Source organism: Lithobates pipiens, unplaced genomic scaffold (assembly GCF_037356315.1).
Source record: "Lithobates pipiens isolate NorthernLeopardFrog02 unplaced genomic scaffold, aLitPip1_a1.2 Scaffold_23, whole genome shotgun sequence".
NCBI classification, from domain to species: Eukaryota; Metazoa; Chordata; class Amphibia; order Anura; family Ranidae; genus Lithobates; species Lithobates pipiens.
The window spans coordinates 41,860,042-41,879,141 of record NW_027507785.1 but is presented as its reverse complement, the minus strand read 5'-3'; the positions used below and the strand labels follow the sequence as shown (position 1 = coordinate 41,879,141).

At 45.0% G+C, this 19,100-nt stretch overlaps 1 protein-coding gene across 4 annotated transcripts in view; it reads left to right on the top strand.

The window, feature by feature from the left end:
• The window catches only part of FCHSD2 (FCH and double SH3 domains 2), a 342,693-nt gene that overhangs the window by 9,373 nt on the left and 314,220 nt on the right, over positions 1 to 19,100 (top strand). For all 4 annotated transcript variants that reach the window (XM_077451465.1, XM_077451462.1, XM_077451463.1 and 1 more), the window contains exon 2: positions 18,786 to 18,883. In XM_077451465.1, the coding sequence (XP_077307591.1) occupies positions 18,786 to 18,883 (98 nt within the window). The remainder of the gene's footprint in view (positions 1 to 18,785; positions 18,884 to 19,100) is intronic.

The window sequence follows — 19,100 nt, the reverse complement described above, 5'->3', positions numbered from 1 at the left end:
TATTCTGTGTGTACAGTATGGGCTCTGCACAGTACCACTTCCTATGCTCTGTATGCCGGTGTTTCGTCACATGGTGACCCATCACATTTGGCTACCCGCTGGGACTGCGCATGCGCAACTCCGCCATATGCATTCCAACTCTGTGGCGTTCTGCGCAGAATTTTGTGCCCACACCCCTGAGTCCAGGTTCAAGCCCCACCATCCAAGTGGACATAGAGTTAGATTATATTAGTGGTGAGGGGCCCTGTGTTGGAACGCATTTGGCAGCGTCGCGCATGCGCCCTCCAGCGGGTAGCCGAATGTGACATGACCCCGGGTGTAATTCTCGGTATCTGTTCTCTTCCTGTTCTTATGTCGGGTGCAGTGATCCTTCTTGTGAATTGTCAGTGATGAGTTTTATCCTCAGTGGGTCTTGATTTGAACATTTTGATTAATTAGGAGTAATAGTGTGTAACCCATCAGAAAGGAAGTGGGCAGGGCTGACACCCCGTGCTTAGGAATTCAGAGCTGTGTTGTCGAGCGAAAGAAACAAGTTTAAAGTGGAGTTCCTCCACCCATATAAAAGTCAGCAGCTACAAAAAGTGTAGCTGCTGACTTATCTTAATCGGACACTCACCTGTCCCACGGTCCGGCGATGCAGGCGTGTGAACTCCCGCAGCTCTCCCCCTGCTCTCTGTGGCGCCAGCATTGTCACCGTCGGCGCCCGGCTGTGGCTTCATAGCCTGTGATGGGTCTGTGATGTGTCCCAGATGATTGGCGAGAGGGGGGGGGGGGAGAGGTGAACTTCCGCAGTGCCCCACGAGGATGTGGGAGCTGGATGCCGCTAAAAAGGTTTCCGCCCCCCCCCCCAAAAAAAGAATGACATGCCTTTAAAGCAGACGTTCCATTTTTCGGTGGAACTTCGCTTTAAGAGCGTATTTAATTTTTGCCACATCAGCAGGTATATTCCTGTACTTTGTGTTTACCTGCTTGCCGCCTGTGCACTGTCAAATGACGGTGGGGCATTACAGCTCTTGTTCTGAGGGCACACAGCGCGGCAATAGCGGCCACGCCGTGTTGCTAGGACACGGCTCTTTAACCATGTGATCGGCTGTGTCCAATCACAGCCGGTCACATGTAAACACGGAGGTGCAGGTAATCGGCTCTCCTCGCCTCACACTGACAGAGTGTGAGGAGAGGAGAGCCGACCTGTGGCATCTCCTTACAGGGTACAGCTAGGAATGTAATCAGGGCACTGATCTTCAGTGCCCTTATTACAAAAAATAAATAAAGTATAACAATACTGTGCCCAATGCCAGCATACAGTGCCCGCCAGTGGCAGCAATCAGTGCCCACCACTGCCCACAAGTGGCACAAATCAGTGCCCATTAGCCATGCCAGTCAGTGCTGGCAATCAGTGCCCATCTGTACCGCCTATCCATGCTGCCTATCAGTGCCACATATCAGTGTCACCTATCAGTTCCCATAAGTGCGGCATATTAGTGCCACCTCATCAATGCCCATCAGTTCAGCCTATCAGTGCCGCCTCATCAGCGCATATCAGTGAAGGTGAAAAATAACTTTGTTACTTTTTTTTCTGTCAGTAAATTTTTTGGAAGAAACTTTTAATTTTTTTTTCTCCAAAATTTTTGGTCTTCTTCTTCATCCTTCTTCTTTTTTTTTCTTTGTAAAAAAGAAAAAACCCAGCAGTGATTAACCACTTGACCACTGGGCACTTAAACCCCCTTCCTAACCAGACCAATTTTCACCTTTCGGTGCTCTCACACTTTGAATGACAATTACTCAGTCATGCAACACTGTACCCATATGAAATTTTTGTCCTTTTTTTCTCACAAATAGAGATTTCTTTTGGTGGTATTTAATTACTGCTGTTTTTTTATTTATTTTTATATTTTTTCATTTTTTGCGCTATAAATCAAAAAAGACTGAAAATTCGGTAAAAAAAATATTAATAGTTTTTTTCTGTTAAAATGTATTGGCAGAGTATTGCAGTGTTGCAGAGTATTGCACAGTATGGGCAGAGTATTGGCACTGAACAGCGCTGTGGGCACTACACATCCAGCCCACAGCGCTGCTGCCATCTCTCCGCCTCTCCCCTCGCACTGCACCTATCGGCACAGAGAGGGGAGGTTGGTTTACAAGTGATCGCAGCATCATTTGACGGAGCCATCACATGGTAAACGCCCGCTACGCCCACCCAGAAAAACACGACCGCACTGTAGCTGTCTTTCGGCTATGGCGCGGTCGGCAAGTGATTAAATACCACCAAAAAAAAAAGCTCTATTTGTGTGAAGAAAATGATAAAAAAAATGTGTTTGGGTACAGTGTAGCTGACAGCGCTAAAAGCTAAAAAAAATGGCCTGGTCAGGAAGGGGGTGTTAGTGCCCGGTAGGCAAGTGGTTATAGGGATAAAATATGGGAAATGTACATGTATTCTAAAGATGTACTATTTTATTTTTTTAACTTGCTTTGATTTACACTTTAAGTATGGTGATTTTTATTTATTTATTTTTGATATTCATACTTACCCCGGTGGATGCAGCATCAGACTGATACTGCAGCTGTCCCCCCGCCATCTCTGCACTGAGAACCGAGCCACCGAACATCGCCCATTCTCTCTCCTCCCCAAGCGGAGAGATGCTGCCTGTCAGTCAGCATCTCTCCTGCTCTGCTTCTCCACACTCATTGGAGCGCTGAGCTGTGGAGGGGCGGCTCGCTGAGACTGCCATCAGTCAAGGCAGCTGGCGGATCCAGACTTGGGAAGTCGGGATATGGTGAGCTGCCTGGACTGATCTCGGTGACGTCAGCAGAGAGCGGACATCAGACCACTCTCCACTGAAGACGGGTCACAGGAGTGCACAACGAATTGCACTCCTGTGACCCAGAGGAGAAGCCCGGCCTAAAAAGCTCAGGCTGGACTTCTCCTTTTAAATAAATACCTGTTTACTGCCTTAGAGGAAGCAGAAACAGTTTGTCTTCAAAGTGCAGCCCTCAGGCCAAATGCGGCCCTTTGCTTGCCTTTATCACGCCCTTGAGGCACTGTTCCTCCCACTGACAACACCGATAAGGCATCATTCCTCCCACTGACACCCATGATAGGAAATTTTGGAGACCCCTTGCTCTAAGGGCTTGTTCACACCAGCTGCTGCAGTGCAGCACAGCGACGGGTATGTGATGCGGTCTGGCTGACATTAGCGTAGTAATAATGCGCTAAGCTCGGCGGATCGCAGTTATTTTCTTTTTCTCTAAACAAATTTTATTGAGATGTCACACAGATATCTCATATAGTTCAATTATCAATTTCCTCGCACCGCACTGCTTTGAGCTGATTATAAGTAGTGCACACAGTCTTCTTTTTTATTTATTTTTGTTAAACCAAAAATTGACAAATAATAATAAATGCTCTTTTTAATATTAATAAATGCGACGTTGTACCCAAATACAATGTATGTCCTTCTTTCCTCCCTTCTTTCAGTGGTATTCGGTGGCCTTTTTTTATTTGTTGCGCTATCAACAAAAAAATACTGACAATTTAAGAAAAAAAAAAAAAAAATATATATATATATATATATATATATATATATATATATATATATATATATATTATACACTTTCTGTTATAAAACGCATCCAATGAAAAAAAAATGAAACTTCTTCATCAGTTTAGGCCAATATGTATTCTGCTACATATTTTTGGTAAAAACAATCTCAGTAAGTGTATATTGATTGGTTTGCGCAAACGTTACAGCGTTTACAAAATATGGGATATTTTTTTTTTTTATTAAGTCGCTAAAAGCCGCCATTACAGTGAGATTATTATATAATTCGGCGATCTTGCGGCGGACATTGCGGTATCGATATTGCGATGGACATACTGACACTGGTTCCCACAAAGTGTCAGTAATACAGTGATCATTGCTAAAAATATGTGCTGTCACTGTACTAATGACACTGGCTAGGAAGGGGTTAACAGGAGTTATCAAAGGGGTTAAATGTGTGCCTAGCCAATGTTTTACTAAACTGTGGAAGGTGCTTTTACTAGGGGAAGACATGGATCCTAGTCCCTACTTTGCACAGACACAGGATCCATGTCTTTCCTCCTGTCAGAACAGCGATCTGCCTTGTTTACATAGGTAGACCGTCATTCTGCCTCCCTGCTTGATGATCGGCAGGTGCTGGCGGACATCGAGTCCACGGGACCCGCTGCAGGGCTCCCGCTGTGTGTGTGATCACAGGAGGAGCGAGCCGGCAGTGCATATGTGCGCCCATACCCAGAAGAGCTAGATCACAAATATATATATATATATATATATATATATATTATGATCTAGCTCTTATATTATGATCTAGCTCTTCTGGGTATGGGCGCACATATGCACTGCCGGCTCGCTCCTCCTGTGTTAAATATGTGTGTGTGTGTGTATATATATATACATACATACATACACAAATTTTTTTTAATATATAATCCAGTGCAGAGGTGCCGCCCTGTAGCGGTATAACTGCTATATGGCGGACCTTAAAGCGGTTTTCCGCCCAACCCCTTCCAAAAATGAAAAGCCAGCAGCTACACATACAGCTACACGGACTTGTGACGTGCCTCTGCTAGGTGCGACAAAAGTGGGGACAGGGTACCTATCAATGGGTACCTACTCCCCCCTGAAAAGGTGCTAAATGTGGAAATGGAGGATTCGGATACGCGGAGGTTCCACTTTTGGGTCAAACTCCGCTTTAAGCGGTTAAGTGGAATAGTTCACTTTTTACCAAAAAAAAAAAATGCCTATGCAGATTTAAGGCTCTCCCAGTAGATCAGCAGTTTTTGAAATACTCAGACCAGCCCCCCCCCCCCCGGCACCAACCACCAAGCCACGTTCAAATTCACTTAAATCTCCATTCTGATGCTCGGTTTGAATTTCAGCAAGTCGTCTTCACCACGTCTAGATGCCTAAATGCATTGAGTCGCTGCCATGTGATTGGCTGATTAGAAATTTGTGTTACCGAGTAATTGAACAGGTGTACCTAATAAAGTGGCCGGTGAGAGTAAAACACGACAGCTTGCCCGGCATGTAAATCTAGAAAAAAATATAGGGAGGCGGAGAATAAGAAAATGCTTTCATATACGGGATGTGATTTTTTTTCCTTTGTGTGTGTGTGTGTGTGTGTGTGTGTGTGTGTGTGTGTGTGTGTGTATATACGGCCATCAGAGATGAAGATTTTTTTTTGCCACATCTCATCCTTTCATTAAGGAGGGATTGGGATTAATTTAAGGGGGAATTGGGATTCATTTACGCTGGATTCACACCTATGCAGTTTTAGTGCTTTTTGCATTTTGCAGATTTGCTCTACAGAACGTGTTCCATAGGAAACCATGGTAAATGGACTGTAGTGCAAATCTGCAAAATGCAAAACGCACTAAAACTGCAAAGGTGTGAATCCAGCCTTAAGGGGGAATTGGGATTCATTTAAGGGGGGACAGGGATTCATTTAAGGGGGGACAGGGATTAATTTAAGGGGGGGACAGGGATTCATTAAGAAGGGGAGACGGGGCTTCATTTAAGGGGTGATGGGGGCTTCATTTAAGGGGTGATGGGGATTCATTTAAGGGGTGATGGGGATTCATTAAGAAGGGGGATGGGGATTCAGTTAAGGGGGATGGGGATTCATTTAAGGGGGAATGGGGATTCATTAACCACTTAAGGACCGCCGTATTGCCATTGTACGTCATCACAATGGCACAGGCAGGCACAAGCACGTAGATGTACGTGCCTGCCTTCCAGCGGGTGGGGGGTCCGATCGGACCCCCCTCCCGCTGGATACGGCGGTCCGTTTCCCTCCAGCAGCGATCCGTGATGAGGGGATGGCCATTGGTTTCTGGCCACCCCCTCTGGATTGCTCCTGGCCAATGACGAACTTCCTCCCACTGTATTGTTTACACAGGAAGGAGGAAGTGATGTCGTTCTCCTCGGGGCGGTCTTTTTGACCGGACTACGAGGAGAAGACTAAAAGTAAGTGTGCACCAACACTACACTGACATGTAGGTACACACAGGCACACAACCCCCCCCCCCCCCTCCCCCCCAGTCACAGTGTCACTGATTGCATTGATCATTTCTTTACTGATCAATGCATTCAGTGTCAGTTGTAACAGTTAAAACTGTCAGGGCAGTTAGTGTTAGGTCCAGGGTAGCCCCCTATCACCCCCAATAAAGATTTAACCCCCTGATTGCCCCTAGAGTTAACCCTTTCACCCCCTTTTGCCAGTGTCACTAAGCGATCATTTTTCTGATCGCTGCATCAGTGTCGCTACTGTCGCTAGGTAGCTAGTTTTTTTTTTAGGTGCACCGCCAGGTTTTTATAGCGCTAGGTACCCCGATATACTACCCAATAATGGTTTTAACCCCCTGATTGCCCCTAGTTAACCCTTTCACCCCCTTTTGCCAGTGTCACTAAGCGATCGTTTTTCTGATCGCTGCATTAGTGTCACTAGTGTCGTTAGGTAGCTAGTTATTTTTTTAGGTTCACCGCCAGGTTTTTATAGCGTTAGGTACCCCCCATATACTACCCAATAATGGTTTTAACCCCCTGATTGCCCCTAGTTAACCCTTTCACCAGCGATCACAGTATAAGTGTCACTGGTGACGCTGGTTAGCCAGTTAGTTATTTAGGTTCCCCATCAGGTTTTTATATAGCGCCAGGGACCCCCATATACTACCTAATAAAAATTTGAACCCCCTGATTGCCCCTAGTTAACCCTTTCACCACTGATCACCGTATAAGTGTTACGGGTGACTCTGGTTAGTTTGCTTTTTATAGCATCAGGGCACCCACCATTTATTACCCAATAAAGGTTTAACCCCCTGATCACCCGGCGGGTGATATCAATTAGGTTTTAGGGTCAGGGTCTGCGTCGCCCCAGGCAGCGCTAGGTTAGTGCCAGTACCGCTAACACCCACGCGCAAAGCATAAACCTCCCGTAGTGGTATAGAATCTGAACAGATCAATATCTGATCTGATCAGATCTATACTAGCATCCCCAGCAGTTCAGGGTTCCAAAAAAACGCATCGTTAGCGGGATCAGCCCAGATACCTGCTTGCACCTGCGTTTTGCCCCTCTGCCCAGCCCACCCAAGTGCAGTATCGATTGATCACTGTCACTTACAAAACACTAAACACATAACTGCAGCGATCGCAGAGTCAGGCCTGATCCCTGCGATCGCTAACAGTTTTTTTGGTAGCATTTTATATTTAAATCCGGAAGGCAGTGCTTGGTTTTCGGGGTCCCGTACATGGCTAGGCTCCCAAAAAGTCCCCCACATGTGGTATCCCCGTACTCGGGAGAAGCAGCAGAATTTATTTTGGGGTGTAATTTGACTTATGCCCATAGCATGTGTGAGCAATATATCATTTAGTGACAACTTTTTGTAAAAAAATAATTTTTTTTTAATTTTTTGTCATTATTCAATCCCTTGGGACAAAAATAAATAAATATTCAATGGTCTCAACTTGGCCCTCAGCAAATAGCTTGGGGTGTCTACTTTCCAAAATGGGGTCATTTGGGGGGGTTTTGTGCCATCTTGGCATTTTATGGCCTTCAAAACTGTGATAGGTAGTGAGGAGTAAAATAAAAAATGTATACCCTTAGGCTCGGTTCACACAGGGGCGGCACGACTTGCAGCGCGACTCACAGACGCGACCTGCAAACGACTTCAGTGGCGACTTGCAAAACGACTTCTGTATAGAAGTCAATGCAAGTCGCCTGAAGTCGCCCCAAAAGTAGTACAGGAACCTTTTTCTAAGTCGGAGCGACTTGAGTCGCTCCTATTAGAACGGTTCCGTAGTACAGAACGGAGCGCGACTTGTCAGGCGGCTAAGTCGCCTGACAAGTCGCGGTAGTGTGAACCGGCACTTAGAAATCCTGAAGGCGGTGCTTGGATTTCGGGGTCCCGTACGCGGCTAGGCTCCCAAAAAGTCCCACACATGTGGTATCCCTGTACTCAGGAGAAGCAGCAGAATGTATTTTAGGGTGTCATTTCACATATGCCCATAGCATGTGTGAGCAATATATCATTTAGTGACAACTTTGTGCAAAAAAAAAAAGTTTGTAATATTCCCGCAACTTGTGGCAAAATATAAAATATTCCATGGACTCAACATGCCTCTCAGTAAATAGCTTGGGATGTCTACTTTCCAAAATGGGGTCATTTTGGGGGGTTTTGTGCTATTTTGGCATTTTATGGCCTTCGAAACTGTGATAGGTAGTGAGGGGTGAAATCAAAAATTTGCACCCTTTGAAATTCTGAAGGTGGTGATTGGTTTTCGGGGTGCCGTGCGCGACTAGACTCCCAAAAAGTCCCACACATGTGGTATCCCCGTACTCAGGAGAAGCAGCAGAATGTATTTTGGGGTGCAATTCCACATATAACCATGGCATGTGTGAGCAATATATCATTTAGTGACAACTTTTTGTAAATTTTTTTATTTTTTTTGTCATTATTCAATCCCTTAGGACAAAAAAAATAAATATTCAATGGGCTCAACATACCCGTCAGCAATTTCCTTGGGGTGTCTACTTTCCAAAATGGGGTCATTTGGGGGGGGGGGTTTGTACTGCCCTGCCATTTTAGCACCTCAAGAAATGAGATAGGCAGTCATAAATTAAAATCTGTGTAAATTCCAGAAAATGTACTCTAGTTTGTAGACGCTATAACTTTTGCGCAAACCAAAAAATATACGCTTATTGACATTTTTTTTACTAAAGACATGTGGCTGAATACATTTTGCCCTCAATGTATGACTAAAATTTAGTTTATTCGATTTTTCTTATAACAAAAAGAAGAAAATATCTTTTTTTTTCAAAATTTTCGCTCTTTTTCCATTTATATTGCAAAAAATAAAAATCGCAGAGGCAATCAAATACCATCAAAAGAAAGCTCTATTTGTGGGAAGAAAAGGACGCAAATTTCGTTTGGGTGCAATATTGCATGACCGCGCAATTACCAGTTAAAGCAGCGCAGTGCGAAATTGCAAAAAGACCTCTGGTCCTTAAGGTGTTTATTGGTCCGGGGCTGTAGTGGTTAAGGGTAGATGGGGATTCATTAAGGGGGATGGGGATTCATTAAAGGGGATGGGGATTCATTAAGGGGGATGGGGATTCATTAAGGGGGATGGGGATTCATTAAGAAGGGGGGTGGGGATTCATTAAGGGGGATGGGGATTGACAAGAAGTAGAACTCAGCAGTTTTCTTTTGAGGAACTTCTCCTATTCATGAAAGCAAATATTTTGGGATTTTTTTTTTTATTTGTTGCTCATCTTTTTGTACAATGGTTTCTATTGTGCGGATTTCTTATAGAAGACTTCTGCACTTCCAAGCATTGTGAACATATATATATATGTGTGTGTGTGTGTGTGTGTGTGTTTTGCTGCCTGTCTGTTGTTCATTGCGATGGTCTGGTCGGAGATCGGCTGTGTGTGAGGTCTGGCAGGCTGCTGTTCTCCGCGTGTCTCATTAAATATGTTCTGGCTGGAGACCCATAAGGTAGGTGGAATCTTCTACTGGGGGCCAGCATGCTGGAAAATCTCTAAGGGTTAATTTCCTTCCTTTTCCTTACACTTGTGCCCATGACAATCTATAGTCTTAGGGCTTTTTCAGATGGGTGGTGGTAAAAACAGGCGGCTGAGCTGAATAATAGAGAATAATAGATTTTTTTTCCCATCCAGAGTTTTGTAGCTTCAGGCTTCGAGCTACAAAATGCTTGTGAATGAGGCCTTACAGTGAGATCAATAAGACCCCCACATCTCACCTCTAGGCTGGGAAGCCTAAAATCCCCAAAAAAGAAACTATCTCAGCTTCCCAGCCGAGGAGGCGCCATTTGTTTGAATGCAGAGGCCGGACGTGTTGTCATAACATCGCGCCAGTCCTCCGAATGATCATAGAGACTCCGGCGACCATCTAGTCCGCCGGAAATCTCCTTGGTAAACATCCGGGGCCAGTGAATCCTGTCTTGGTAAGCTGGTAGAAGCACCGGAAGGGTGGCGGGGGCGCTATGTTGACCATTCTTCCAGAAGCGCATTTGTGAAGTCAAGCACTGATGTTGGATGAGAAGGCCTGGCTCACAGCCTCCACTCAAATTCATCCCAAAGGTGTTCTATCGGGTTGAGGTCAGGACTCTGTGCAGGTCAGTAAAGTTCCTCCACCCCAAACGTGCTCATCCATGTCTTTATGGACCTTGCTTTGTGCACTGGTCCAAATCATTTGGTGGAGGGGATTATGGTGTGGGCTTGACCCCTCAGGGGTTGGGCTTGGCCCCTTAGTTCCAGTGAAGGGAACTCTTAAAGCGGGATTCCACTGTCTTTAACGTTTTTTTTTTTAGGTATACTGACAATCAATATTATTAATAATGATAACACTTACTTTTTGTGTTTCTGCAAACAGCAGCATGCCGTTTTCTCCTCAGAAATGATTTTATAAAACCGTCTCCTGACGGTTTCCATTTTGCCTGTGGGCATGTGAAGCCCACAGGCATCCTCTTCCGGGAGAGTGTGCTGCTAAATGACCAGCATGCACCGCCCGTTGTATAAAAGATCTCGCGCATGCGCAGTCAGCGCAATATCGAGCGCCTTCTCTTCCTCGCGCGAGATCTCGAGCCTGGGCACAGCACAGACTCCTGGGAAAAAAAAAAGATCCCAGGAGCCCATGCGGCAGACCGGAAGAAGTGACCTGCCGATGAAGCCCCACCCCTTTCCGCACCGGCTCCTCCCCTTTCCGCAATCCACAGAGGCAGAAAATTTGAAATAGGAAAAAAACTGAGGAAGACCGCTGAAAGGTAAGGGGGTTACCTAGCGTTTAGGGAAGGGGGGATCACATAGACCTAGGAGTGTAATTTAGGGTGGACCTCCGCTTTAAGGCGTCGGCATACTAAGACATTTTGGACAATTTCATGTTCCTAACTTTGTGGGAACATTTTGGGGATGACCCCTTCCTGTTCCAACATGACTGCGCACCAGTGCACAAAGCAAGGTCCATAAAGACATGGATGAGCAAGTTTGGGGTGGAGGAACTTGACTGGCCTGCACAGAGTCCTGACCTCAATCAGATAAAAAAATCTTTGGGATGAATTAGAGTGGAGACTGAGATCCAGGCCTTTGTCCAACATCAGTGCCTGGCCTCACAAATGCGCTTCTGGAAGAATGGTCAAACATTCCCATAGACACACTTCTAAACCTTGTGGACGGCCTTCCCAGAAGAGTTGAAGCTGTTATAGCTGCAAAGGGTGGGCCAACTCAATATTGAACCCTATGGCATAAGACTGGGGTGTGTGTAAAGGTAGGTGTCCCAATACTTTTGGTAATATAGTATAAGTACAGCAGGAGTCGCGTGAGTGGTGGGTTTACAGTGTTGGCTCGTGTTTTATTTAAGAATAAGACAATATTCTTCCAGTGAATAGTAAGCTTTGGGTCTAACTAATTGTTGTTGTTACAGTTTTTTTGTTTTGTCTTGAATTGTGTTGTCCCTTTGAAGACATTTCCAGGGACAGAGGCGTGGACGCCTTGTAGCCATGGCAATTGTATATTTTTAGCTGTGACTTTCCGAGCTCTTGTCATTGTACCGTCCCTACCTGCAGGTCTGGTTCAGCGTGTGACACTGACAGTGCGCACAGTGCGCGCCCCTCCTCTCTGCAGTCTGCACAGTCAGCACGGTGTGTGTGTTCAGGGGGGGGGGGGGGGATCCGTGTCTCGCTGATACTCCATTACATAAATCCCACGTGGCTCTGGAAGCTCCTGAAAATCACCTGCAGCTATGCGCTGCGTACTTGTCATTTCTGAGGCCAAGGATAATATAGAGCCCATCTTCTGGAACTTTACATTGTAAATGATATTTGGAACATTTACCTGGATATCTTTTTTATTTTTTTTGTGAGTCTGATTTTATTTGCTGTTTCATATTTTGGCATTTTTATATTCCGATATGATAAAGCCTCCTCTAGTGGTCATCTTTTTATGAGGGAATGGTGGTTTGGAGTTCTAAAGTGGTCCTTAGGGGCCTGTTTTTCATGCTTGGGGCAATTGGTGTCATGTCATGTGTGTTATCAATGACACACCTGTGTGTTGTACAGTAGAGCACAATGCAAATAACGTACGCTTTATAAAAAAAAAAAAAAAAAGTCATGCATGTTTTATCCGTTGTGGTACTTTGGCTGCCCAATTCATGGGCGATCTTAATGCAACACTTACTAATGCACCTCAGTGGAGCGCATGGTGTGAGTGCGCCTTCCATTAACATTCAAGGTCCCCTTTTGCAGACAGCACCACAAAAAGGAAAAAGCTGACAAATGTAAAATGTTTTAGGAACGAATGTTCTTGCCTTATGCCCCGTACACACGAGCGGAATTTAAGAACTTTTCAGGCCACAGAACTTTTTTGTGGCCGTGTGTATGCAAGCCAAGCTTGCATACACACGGTCGGAATTTTTTCGGGGAAAAAAACATCCAAGATCTTTTTTGGACGGAATTCCGCTCAAGCTTGTCTTGCATACACACACGTTCACACAAAAGTTCTCTGAACTTTCCACCGTCAAGAACGCGGTGGCGTACAACACTACGACGAGCCGGGAAAATTAAGTTCGATGCTTCCGAGCATGCGCCGAATTGTTTCCGAGAATGCGTAGGAATTTTGCGCGTCGGAATTTCCGATCGGAACTTTTTCCGACCGAAAAATTGAGAACCTGCTCTCAGCCTTTTTGCTGGTGGGAATTCTGCCAGCAAAAGTCCGATGGAGCATACACACGGCACCTGGAAAAGCAACTGGAACGCATCCCTACTGCGTTTCTATGGGGTGAACTGGCCCTTAAAATAATATACAAAGTAGTTGGAGGGAAGCTTCAGAATGGTAAAGATGTTTTTAATACAAAGTATGTGAGCAGACTGCAGTTCCTCTTTAGGTAAGAGCGTAAGGAGACGTAAGCATAAGGTGAAAGAGGGAGCTCTAGCACATAGCATGTGATTGACAACTTCAGCTTTTGTTCTTGTGTGCTGTGTAAAGGTGGGGTTTCTTCCTTCCCTCCAATCGGCTCTCAAAGCTCTCCTCACTGAGTTCTGCAGTGTGTAAATTCAGCTCTCCGCCCCCCCTGTTTTCTGAAAGCTCAGACAAGCTGTATACATTCTGCACTTTAGAATGGATGTAGAGAAGACTGAAGATAAACAGGTACAAGTTATGTAGGAGGATTTGTTTCATCTCTGTGCATCACCTGAGTCCAGTCGGTTCACGCCTCAGACGGATGCAGCTCGCAGCAGGGGGTCAGGTGCATCCCTGTTCTCTGTTTTCAGGGAAGAATCGGCGGCAGAATTTTTCCCTGAATTCAGCCCTGAAACGGAGCCAAAGACGCAGCCGCAACGGAGATGTGTGAACCGGCGCTATAGAGAGCCGGTCACATTCTCCTGTCATGCGAATTGGATGCGAAGAAATCCACATCCAATTTGCATAGGTGTGAACCCAGCCTAAGGGTTTACAACCACTATAATGCCAATGCGTACAGACGATCGGACATTCCGACAACAAAATCCTGGCTTTATTTCTGTCGGATGTTGGCTCACACTTGTCTTGCATACAAATACGGTCGCACAAATGTGGGAAATGCCAAACGTCAAAAACGCTGTGACATGCAACATGTACAACGAGCCAAGAAAAATGAAGTTCAGTAGCCAGTGCGGCTCTTCTGCTTGACTCCGAGCATGCGTGGAATTTTGTGTGTCAGAATTTTGTACACGCGATCGGAATTTACGACAACAGATTTTGTTGTCGGAAAATTTGAGAACCAGCTCTCAAATTTTGTTTGTCGGAAAATTCCAACAAATAAATGTCCCATGGAGCCTACACACGGTCGGAATTTCCGACAACAAGGTCCCATCGAACATTTGTTGTCAGAAATTCCGATTGTGTGTACGCGGCATTACTGTCTCACTGCACGCTTTTTCCAGATCAGCAGCTTGTAATGATAGCAGGACAGCCAGGCAGTTAGCATTTTAACCAGCTATTCAGAAATGGTACCCTATGTGTTTTTGTTTTTTTTTGCAGTACAGATTCCCTTTAATACATTCTTTAATTCCATGTGCTGCCTCCTTATCTTCTGAGTACGTAAGACGGTGGCGTGTCCGTGGTCTTTGTACCTGGGTGACATCAGCAGGAGTATGGTGATGATTTGCAGGGAGCCACACAAACGTTCATTGCAAAATATGCTGTTTGTTCATTTAAAGGCATAGTCCACAACATTTTGACTGCATGCTTATTATGGCCAGTGAGTACAAAAATACTGAAGTTCGATTTAACATGGCAGCCAGGCAGCTAGCATTTCCAGAATGAGAGGTCAGCAGTGACAGCATTCAGAGGAAATATCACGAATGTGACAAATAATGTTTGGGTAGACCGACCAATCTGTCATTTAAAGAAAATTGCCAACCTTCTGGAAGGTCTATCCTCCTATCTGTTATGCTGATCCTAAAAAATGTAATCTAGAGTTCATATTGGACTGGTCACAGAATTCTTTGGTGTCATTGTTTGTTTAGGCGACCGGCACTAACCAGTATTGTCTGGAATGGCAGGAGCAGCCTATGTATTAGACAGGTTCTCTTTAAACCCTTCTCCTTGTAGAGCTTCATCAAATGATCCTGGGCGATTGAAGTGTCTCATTCGCTCACATCCCTCCCTGTGTGTGTTATTAGCACTGCAGTGGTCGCTGTCCTTTGATCCTCCTGCATGCAATGACATCAGCCGGGGAGAGGTACGTTGACGACATTCTCCTTTTTTCGCTGTGAAGTCTTGCAAAACATCGGCTCTCCGCTTGATCCTGGAGATAAGAGGGATTAGAGCGCCTTCCCAGTTGCACTTCTGAATCGCACTCACCTTTTACCTTTTTTTTAAAGTATTTTGGCACATTTCCCAGGTGCTCAAACATTTGGCTCAAGGGCAGAGAGTGTTCCAGAGCAAGATTTAAATGGCAGATCCACCTTCCTGCACTTTTCTGCCTACATGCAAAATAAAACGGTGTTTAAAGCACATTTGAGGACTGCAGGAATGGCCTGAAAATGCTAGCTGCCTGGCTGTCTATAGTTTCTATGCTTTAGTGCCAAAGACTCGGAACAAACACACACTGAATTAAAGTTGGAGAAAATGTAGAAATTCCTTGTATCTATGCTTTGCAGTGTCTGTGCCTTATTAAAGGGGAGGTCCACCCTTAAAAAACAAACAAAAAAAAATGCATAAAGAGGTTGCAAAAAAAAAAATTTCACTTACCAGAAATGTCTGTTGGTAGGCAGATCGTCCTAATCTGCCTCTTCCTATTCCGCGGTGATCTTCTGTCTCCTCCTCCTCGCGTTGTCTTCTGGGGAATATGGCGCAGTGTGTTGTGGGAATGGCATGTCCCGCAACACAGCGCGCCCCATTCACAAAGCGCAAAGGTAAGTGCTTATTAAAAGTCAGCAGCTATAGTGTTTGTAGATGCTGACTTTTACATGTTTTTTTTTTTTCGCTGGCCCACCCCTTTAAAGGATTAAAGCTGATTACAGTCATTGGTATTACGGTTGCCTAATAATCAGCAGTGGAAAATACCAAGCACTACATAATGCGTTTTTTTAACAGTTATTCTGTTATGAATCTTTCTGTCTCTTCCTTGCTTAACTCTTGTCTGCTGAATTTAGTAATGAATATTGTCAGGTGGTAAGGCCCCCCCACAGAGGCTGTCCTGTCTCCTGCCTGAGCTCAGGCCTGATAAATGACCATTTGGACTGCTGATAAAGAGTAAAACTATATATATATATATATATATATATATATATATATATACCGTAATAAAAACCCCAAAAACTGAAGCGTAATTAATGAAAAAATTATTTAACTTTCTTGTTTTGTTATTTTCACAGCACCTTCATTCTAAATAGTGATGCATCAAAAATTTTGGCCGCTGAAATTTATCAGCTGAAAATATGAAAAAAGGGTGCTAATAATAGCTGCCGAAAACATCCTGTGATTTTTACCTACATATTGTGTGTTTTTCATAGGTTACGTGACTCAAAAAACACATCAAAAGCACAGCATGGTGCATTTTTGATGCTTTCTGGCTGCGTTTTCAATGCATTTCAATGGGGAGGTGCATTTTTGGTGATGTTTTTTTTTTTAACTGACCAAATATGCACCAAAAATGCAACAGGCAGTATTTTTAACACTGCTTCAAAAGGTGCTGTCAATAAATTCACGTTCGTTTAAATTAATGATATTAATTAAGAAGCCAAATATAATACAATTATTTATAAAAAAAATTATATATATATTTATATTTTTTATTTTTAACCACTTAAGCCCCAGACCATTTTCCAGCTAAAGGACCGGGCCCCTTTTTGCAATTTGTCACTGCTTCGCTTTAACTGACTGTTGCGCGGTCGTGCGACGTGGCTCCCAAACAAAATTGGCGTCCTTTTTTTCCCACAAATAGAGATTTCTTGTGGTGGTATTTGATCACCTCTGCGGTTTTTATTTTTTGCGCTAAAAAAAAAAAAGAGCGACAATTTTGAAAAAAATGCTATATTTTTTACTTTTTGCTATAATAAATATCCCAAAAAAATCTAAAAAAAAGTTTTTTTTCCCTCAGTTTAGGCCGATACATATTCTTCTACATATTTTTGGTAAAAAAAAATCACAATAAGCGTTTATTGATTGGTTTGCGCAAAAGTTATAGCGTCTATAAAATCGGGGACAGTTTTATGGCATTTTTATTAATTTTTATTTTTACTAGTAATGGCGGCGATCAGTGGTTTTTTATTTTATATTTTTTTTTTATTTTCTTTATTTTTTATTGTGACTGCGACATTATGGCCGACGCGTCAGACAATTTTGACACATTTTTGGGACCATTGGCATTAATACAGCGATCAGTGTGATTAAAAATGCACTGATTACTGTAAAAATGGCAATGGCATTGAAGGGGTTAACCACTAGGGGGCAGTGTAGGAGTTAAGTGTGAGCGTGTGTGTTTTTTTACTGTTGGGGGGCATGGCTTGGCATGTGACGTCGCTGTTCGTCTTTCCCTATAACAGGGAACAAATGATCAGTGACAGCCACACTAGGAAGCACGAGGAGAGGTTTGTTTACACTTACCTCTCCCCGTTCTTCAGCTCTGTGACCCGATCACGGAGCTCAGGACCGGGTCAAGAGTGTGCCGCCGGCGTGAGACGGTCCTTAAGTGGTTAAACTGTCAATTTATGTTTCGGCCAAGCGCATCCTGAATTTTCGGTTTCAGCACCACAATTTTCATTACAGTGCACCACCAATTGTGAGTGCTTGATTGTTAGCCCAGCTGTCAGATTGCTCCTTGGCTTGACTAGGCCCGGCTCTTTAGCTCGACTTTGGACCCGACTCCTTGGCTCAACTCTGGGCCCAGGCTCGGTGGCTCGACTCTCTGGGCCCCAGGCTCGGTGGCTCGACTCTCTGGGCCCCAGGCTCGGTGGCTCGACTCTCTGGGCCCCAGGCTCGGTGGCTCGACTCTCTGGGCCCCCGGCTCGGTGGCTCGACTCTCTGGGCCCCCGGCTCGGTGGCTCGACTCTCTGGGCCCCCGGCTCGGTGGCTCGACTCTCTGGGCCCCCGGCTCGGTGGCTCGACTCTCTGGGCCCCCGGCTCGGTGGCTCGACTCTCTGGGCCCCCGGCTCGGTGGCTCGACTCTCTGGGCCCCCGGCTCGGTGGCTCGACTCTCTGGGCCCCCGGCTCGGTGGCTCGACTCTCTGGGCCCCCGGCTCGGTGGCTCGACTCTCTGGGCCCCCGGCTCGGTGGCTCGACTCTCTGGGCCCCCGGCTCGGGGGCTCGACTCTCTGGGCCCCCGGCTCGGGGGCTCGACTCTCTGGGCCCCCGGCTCGGTGGCTCGACTCTCTGGGCCCCCGGCTCGGTGGCTCGACTCTCTGGGCCCCCGGCTCGGTGGCTCAACTCTCTGGGGCCCCGGCTCGGTGGCTCGACGCTCGGCTCGTCCTGCATTAGCTGCATCAATTCATTGAGATCTCTAAATGGGGAAGACTACAAAACCCGTCTTCTGCTGTGGCAGGTGGATTCACAGATTGTGATAATATCAGCGCAAATGTAGTTCTTTGTTTACTTCAGCCCCAAAGCAGTAGGTCCGCTCCTCTGTACTGACCTGGGGCTGGGATGCAAACAATGTAGGAGACTGTGCATTGCACCTGCGACGCACTGATGGCATTTGCAATACTGTGCAGGCTTCAGTACCTTCTATACTGTTCCCACACACACAATGTTTGAGTTTTTAAAAATGTTCCTATATCAATCTCGTCATAGTAAAAGAACCTATATTAAATTGTTTCTAGATTGGTCCTAGACTCCTAGTCATATGACCTGCATGGAAGTGTATCTAAATATATCTAGTAGTGGTCATACGACTTGCATTATTATTATTATTATTTTAGTAATAATTCATGTGACTTGTATTGCATATATATATATATATATATATATATATATATATATATATATTAGTCTAGTGGTAGTCATATGACCCGGATGTAATTAGGTTTATCATGCATCATCAGTTATATTAATATTTCTTACATTCCCAAGTGTTCTTTTTCTTCATCTCTTCCTTGGTGTTGAGCTGTGATGTTAGTATCACACGCAGTATATGGGTGGTGGATGCTTTCGTCACCTCTCTGAGGGAGAGAGTGTCAGCTCCTGTGTCTAGATGAGGAGTGCTGGCATGGGGACACATTTTGTAATAATATGCATTCTCCCATTGGTTTCAGGTGAAAGTTACACAGGAGCTGAAGAACATTCAGGCCGAACAGATGACAAAGCTGCAAGCCAAGCACCAGGCGGAATGCGATCTTCTGGAAGATATGAGGTAAGGGCCGTTTCCAACAGTGAATTCCTCCACCCCCCTCCCCCCCCCTTCTGCTTTATTTTGGAAGAACAGTTAGTTTTAAGCGAGCTCCAGAAACTGTCGGTGGCATTTCCTCCTGTCTTTCCTGCCGGCCGGCCGGCCGAGCTCTTGCTGTGCCTCGCTTTAGGATCACTAGATGAAACTATTTAAAGTGGAACTAAAGGTAATTAATAAAAAA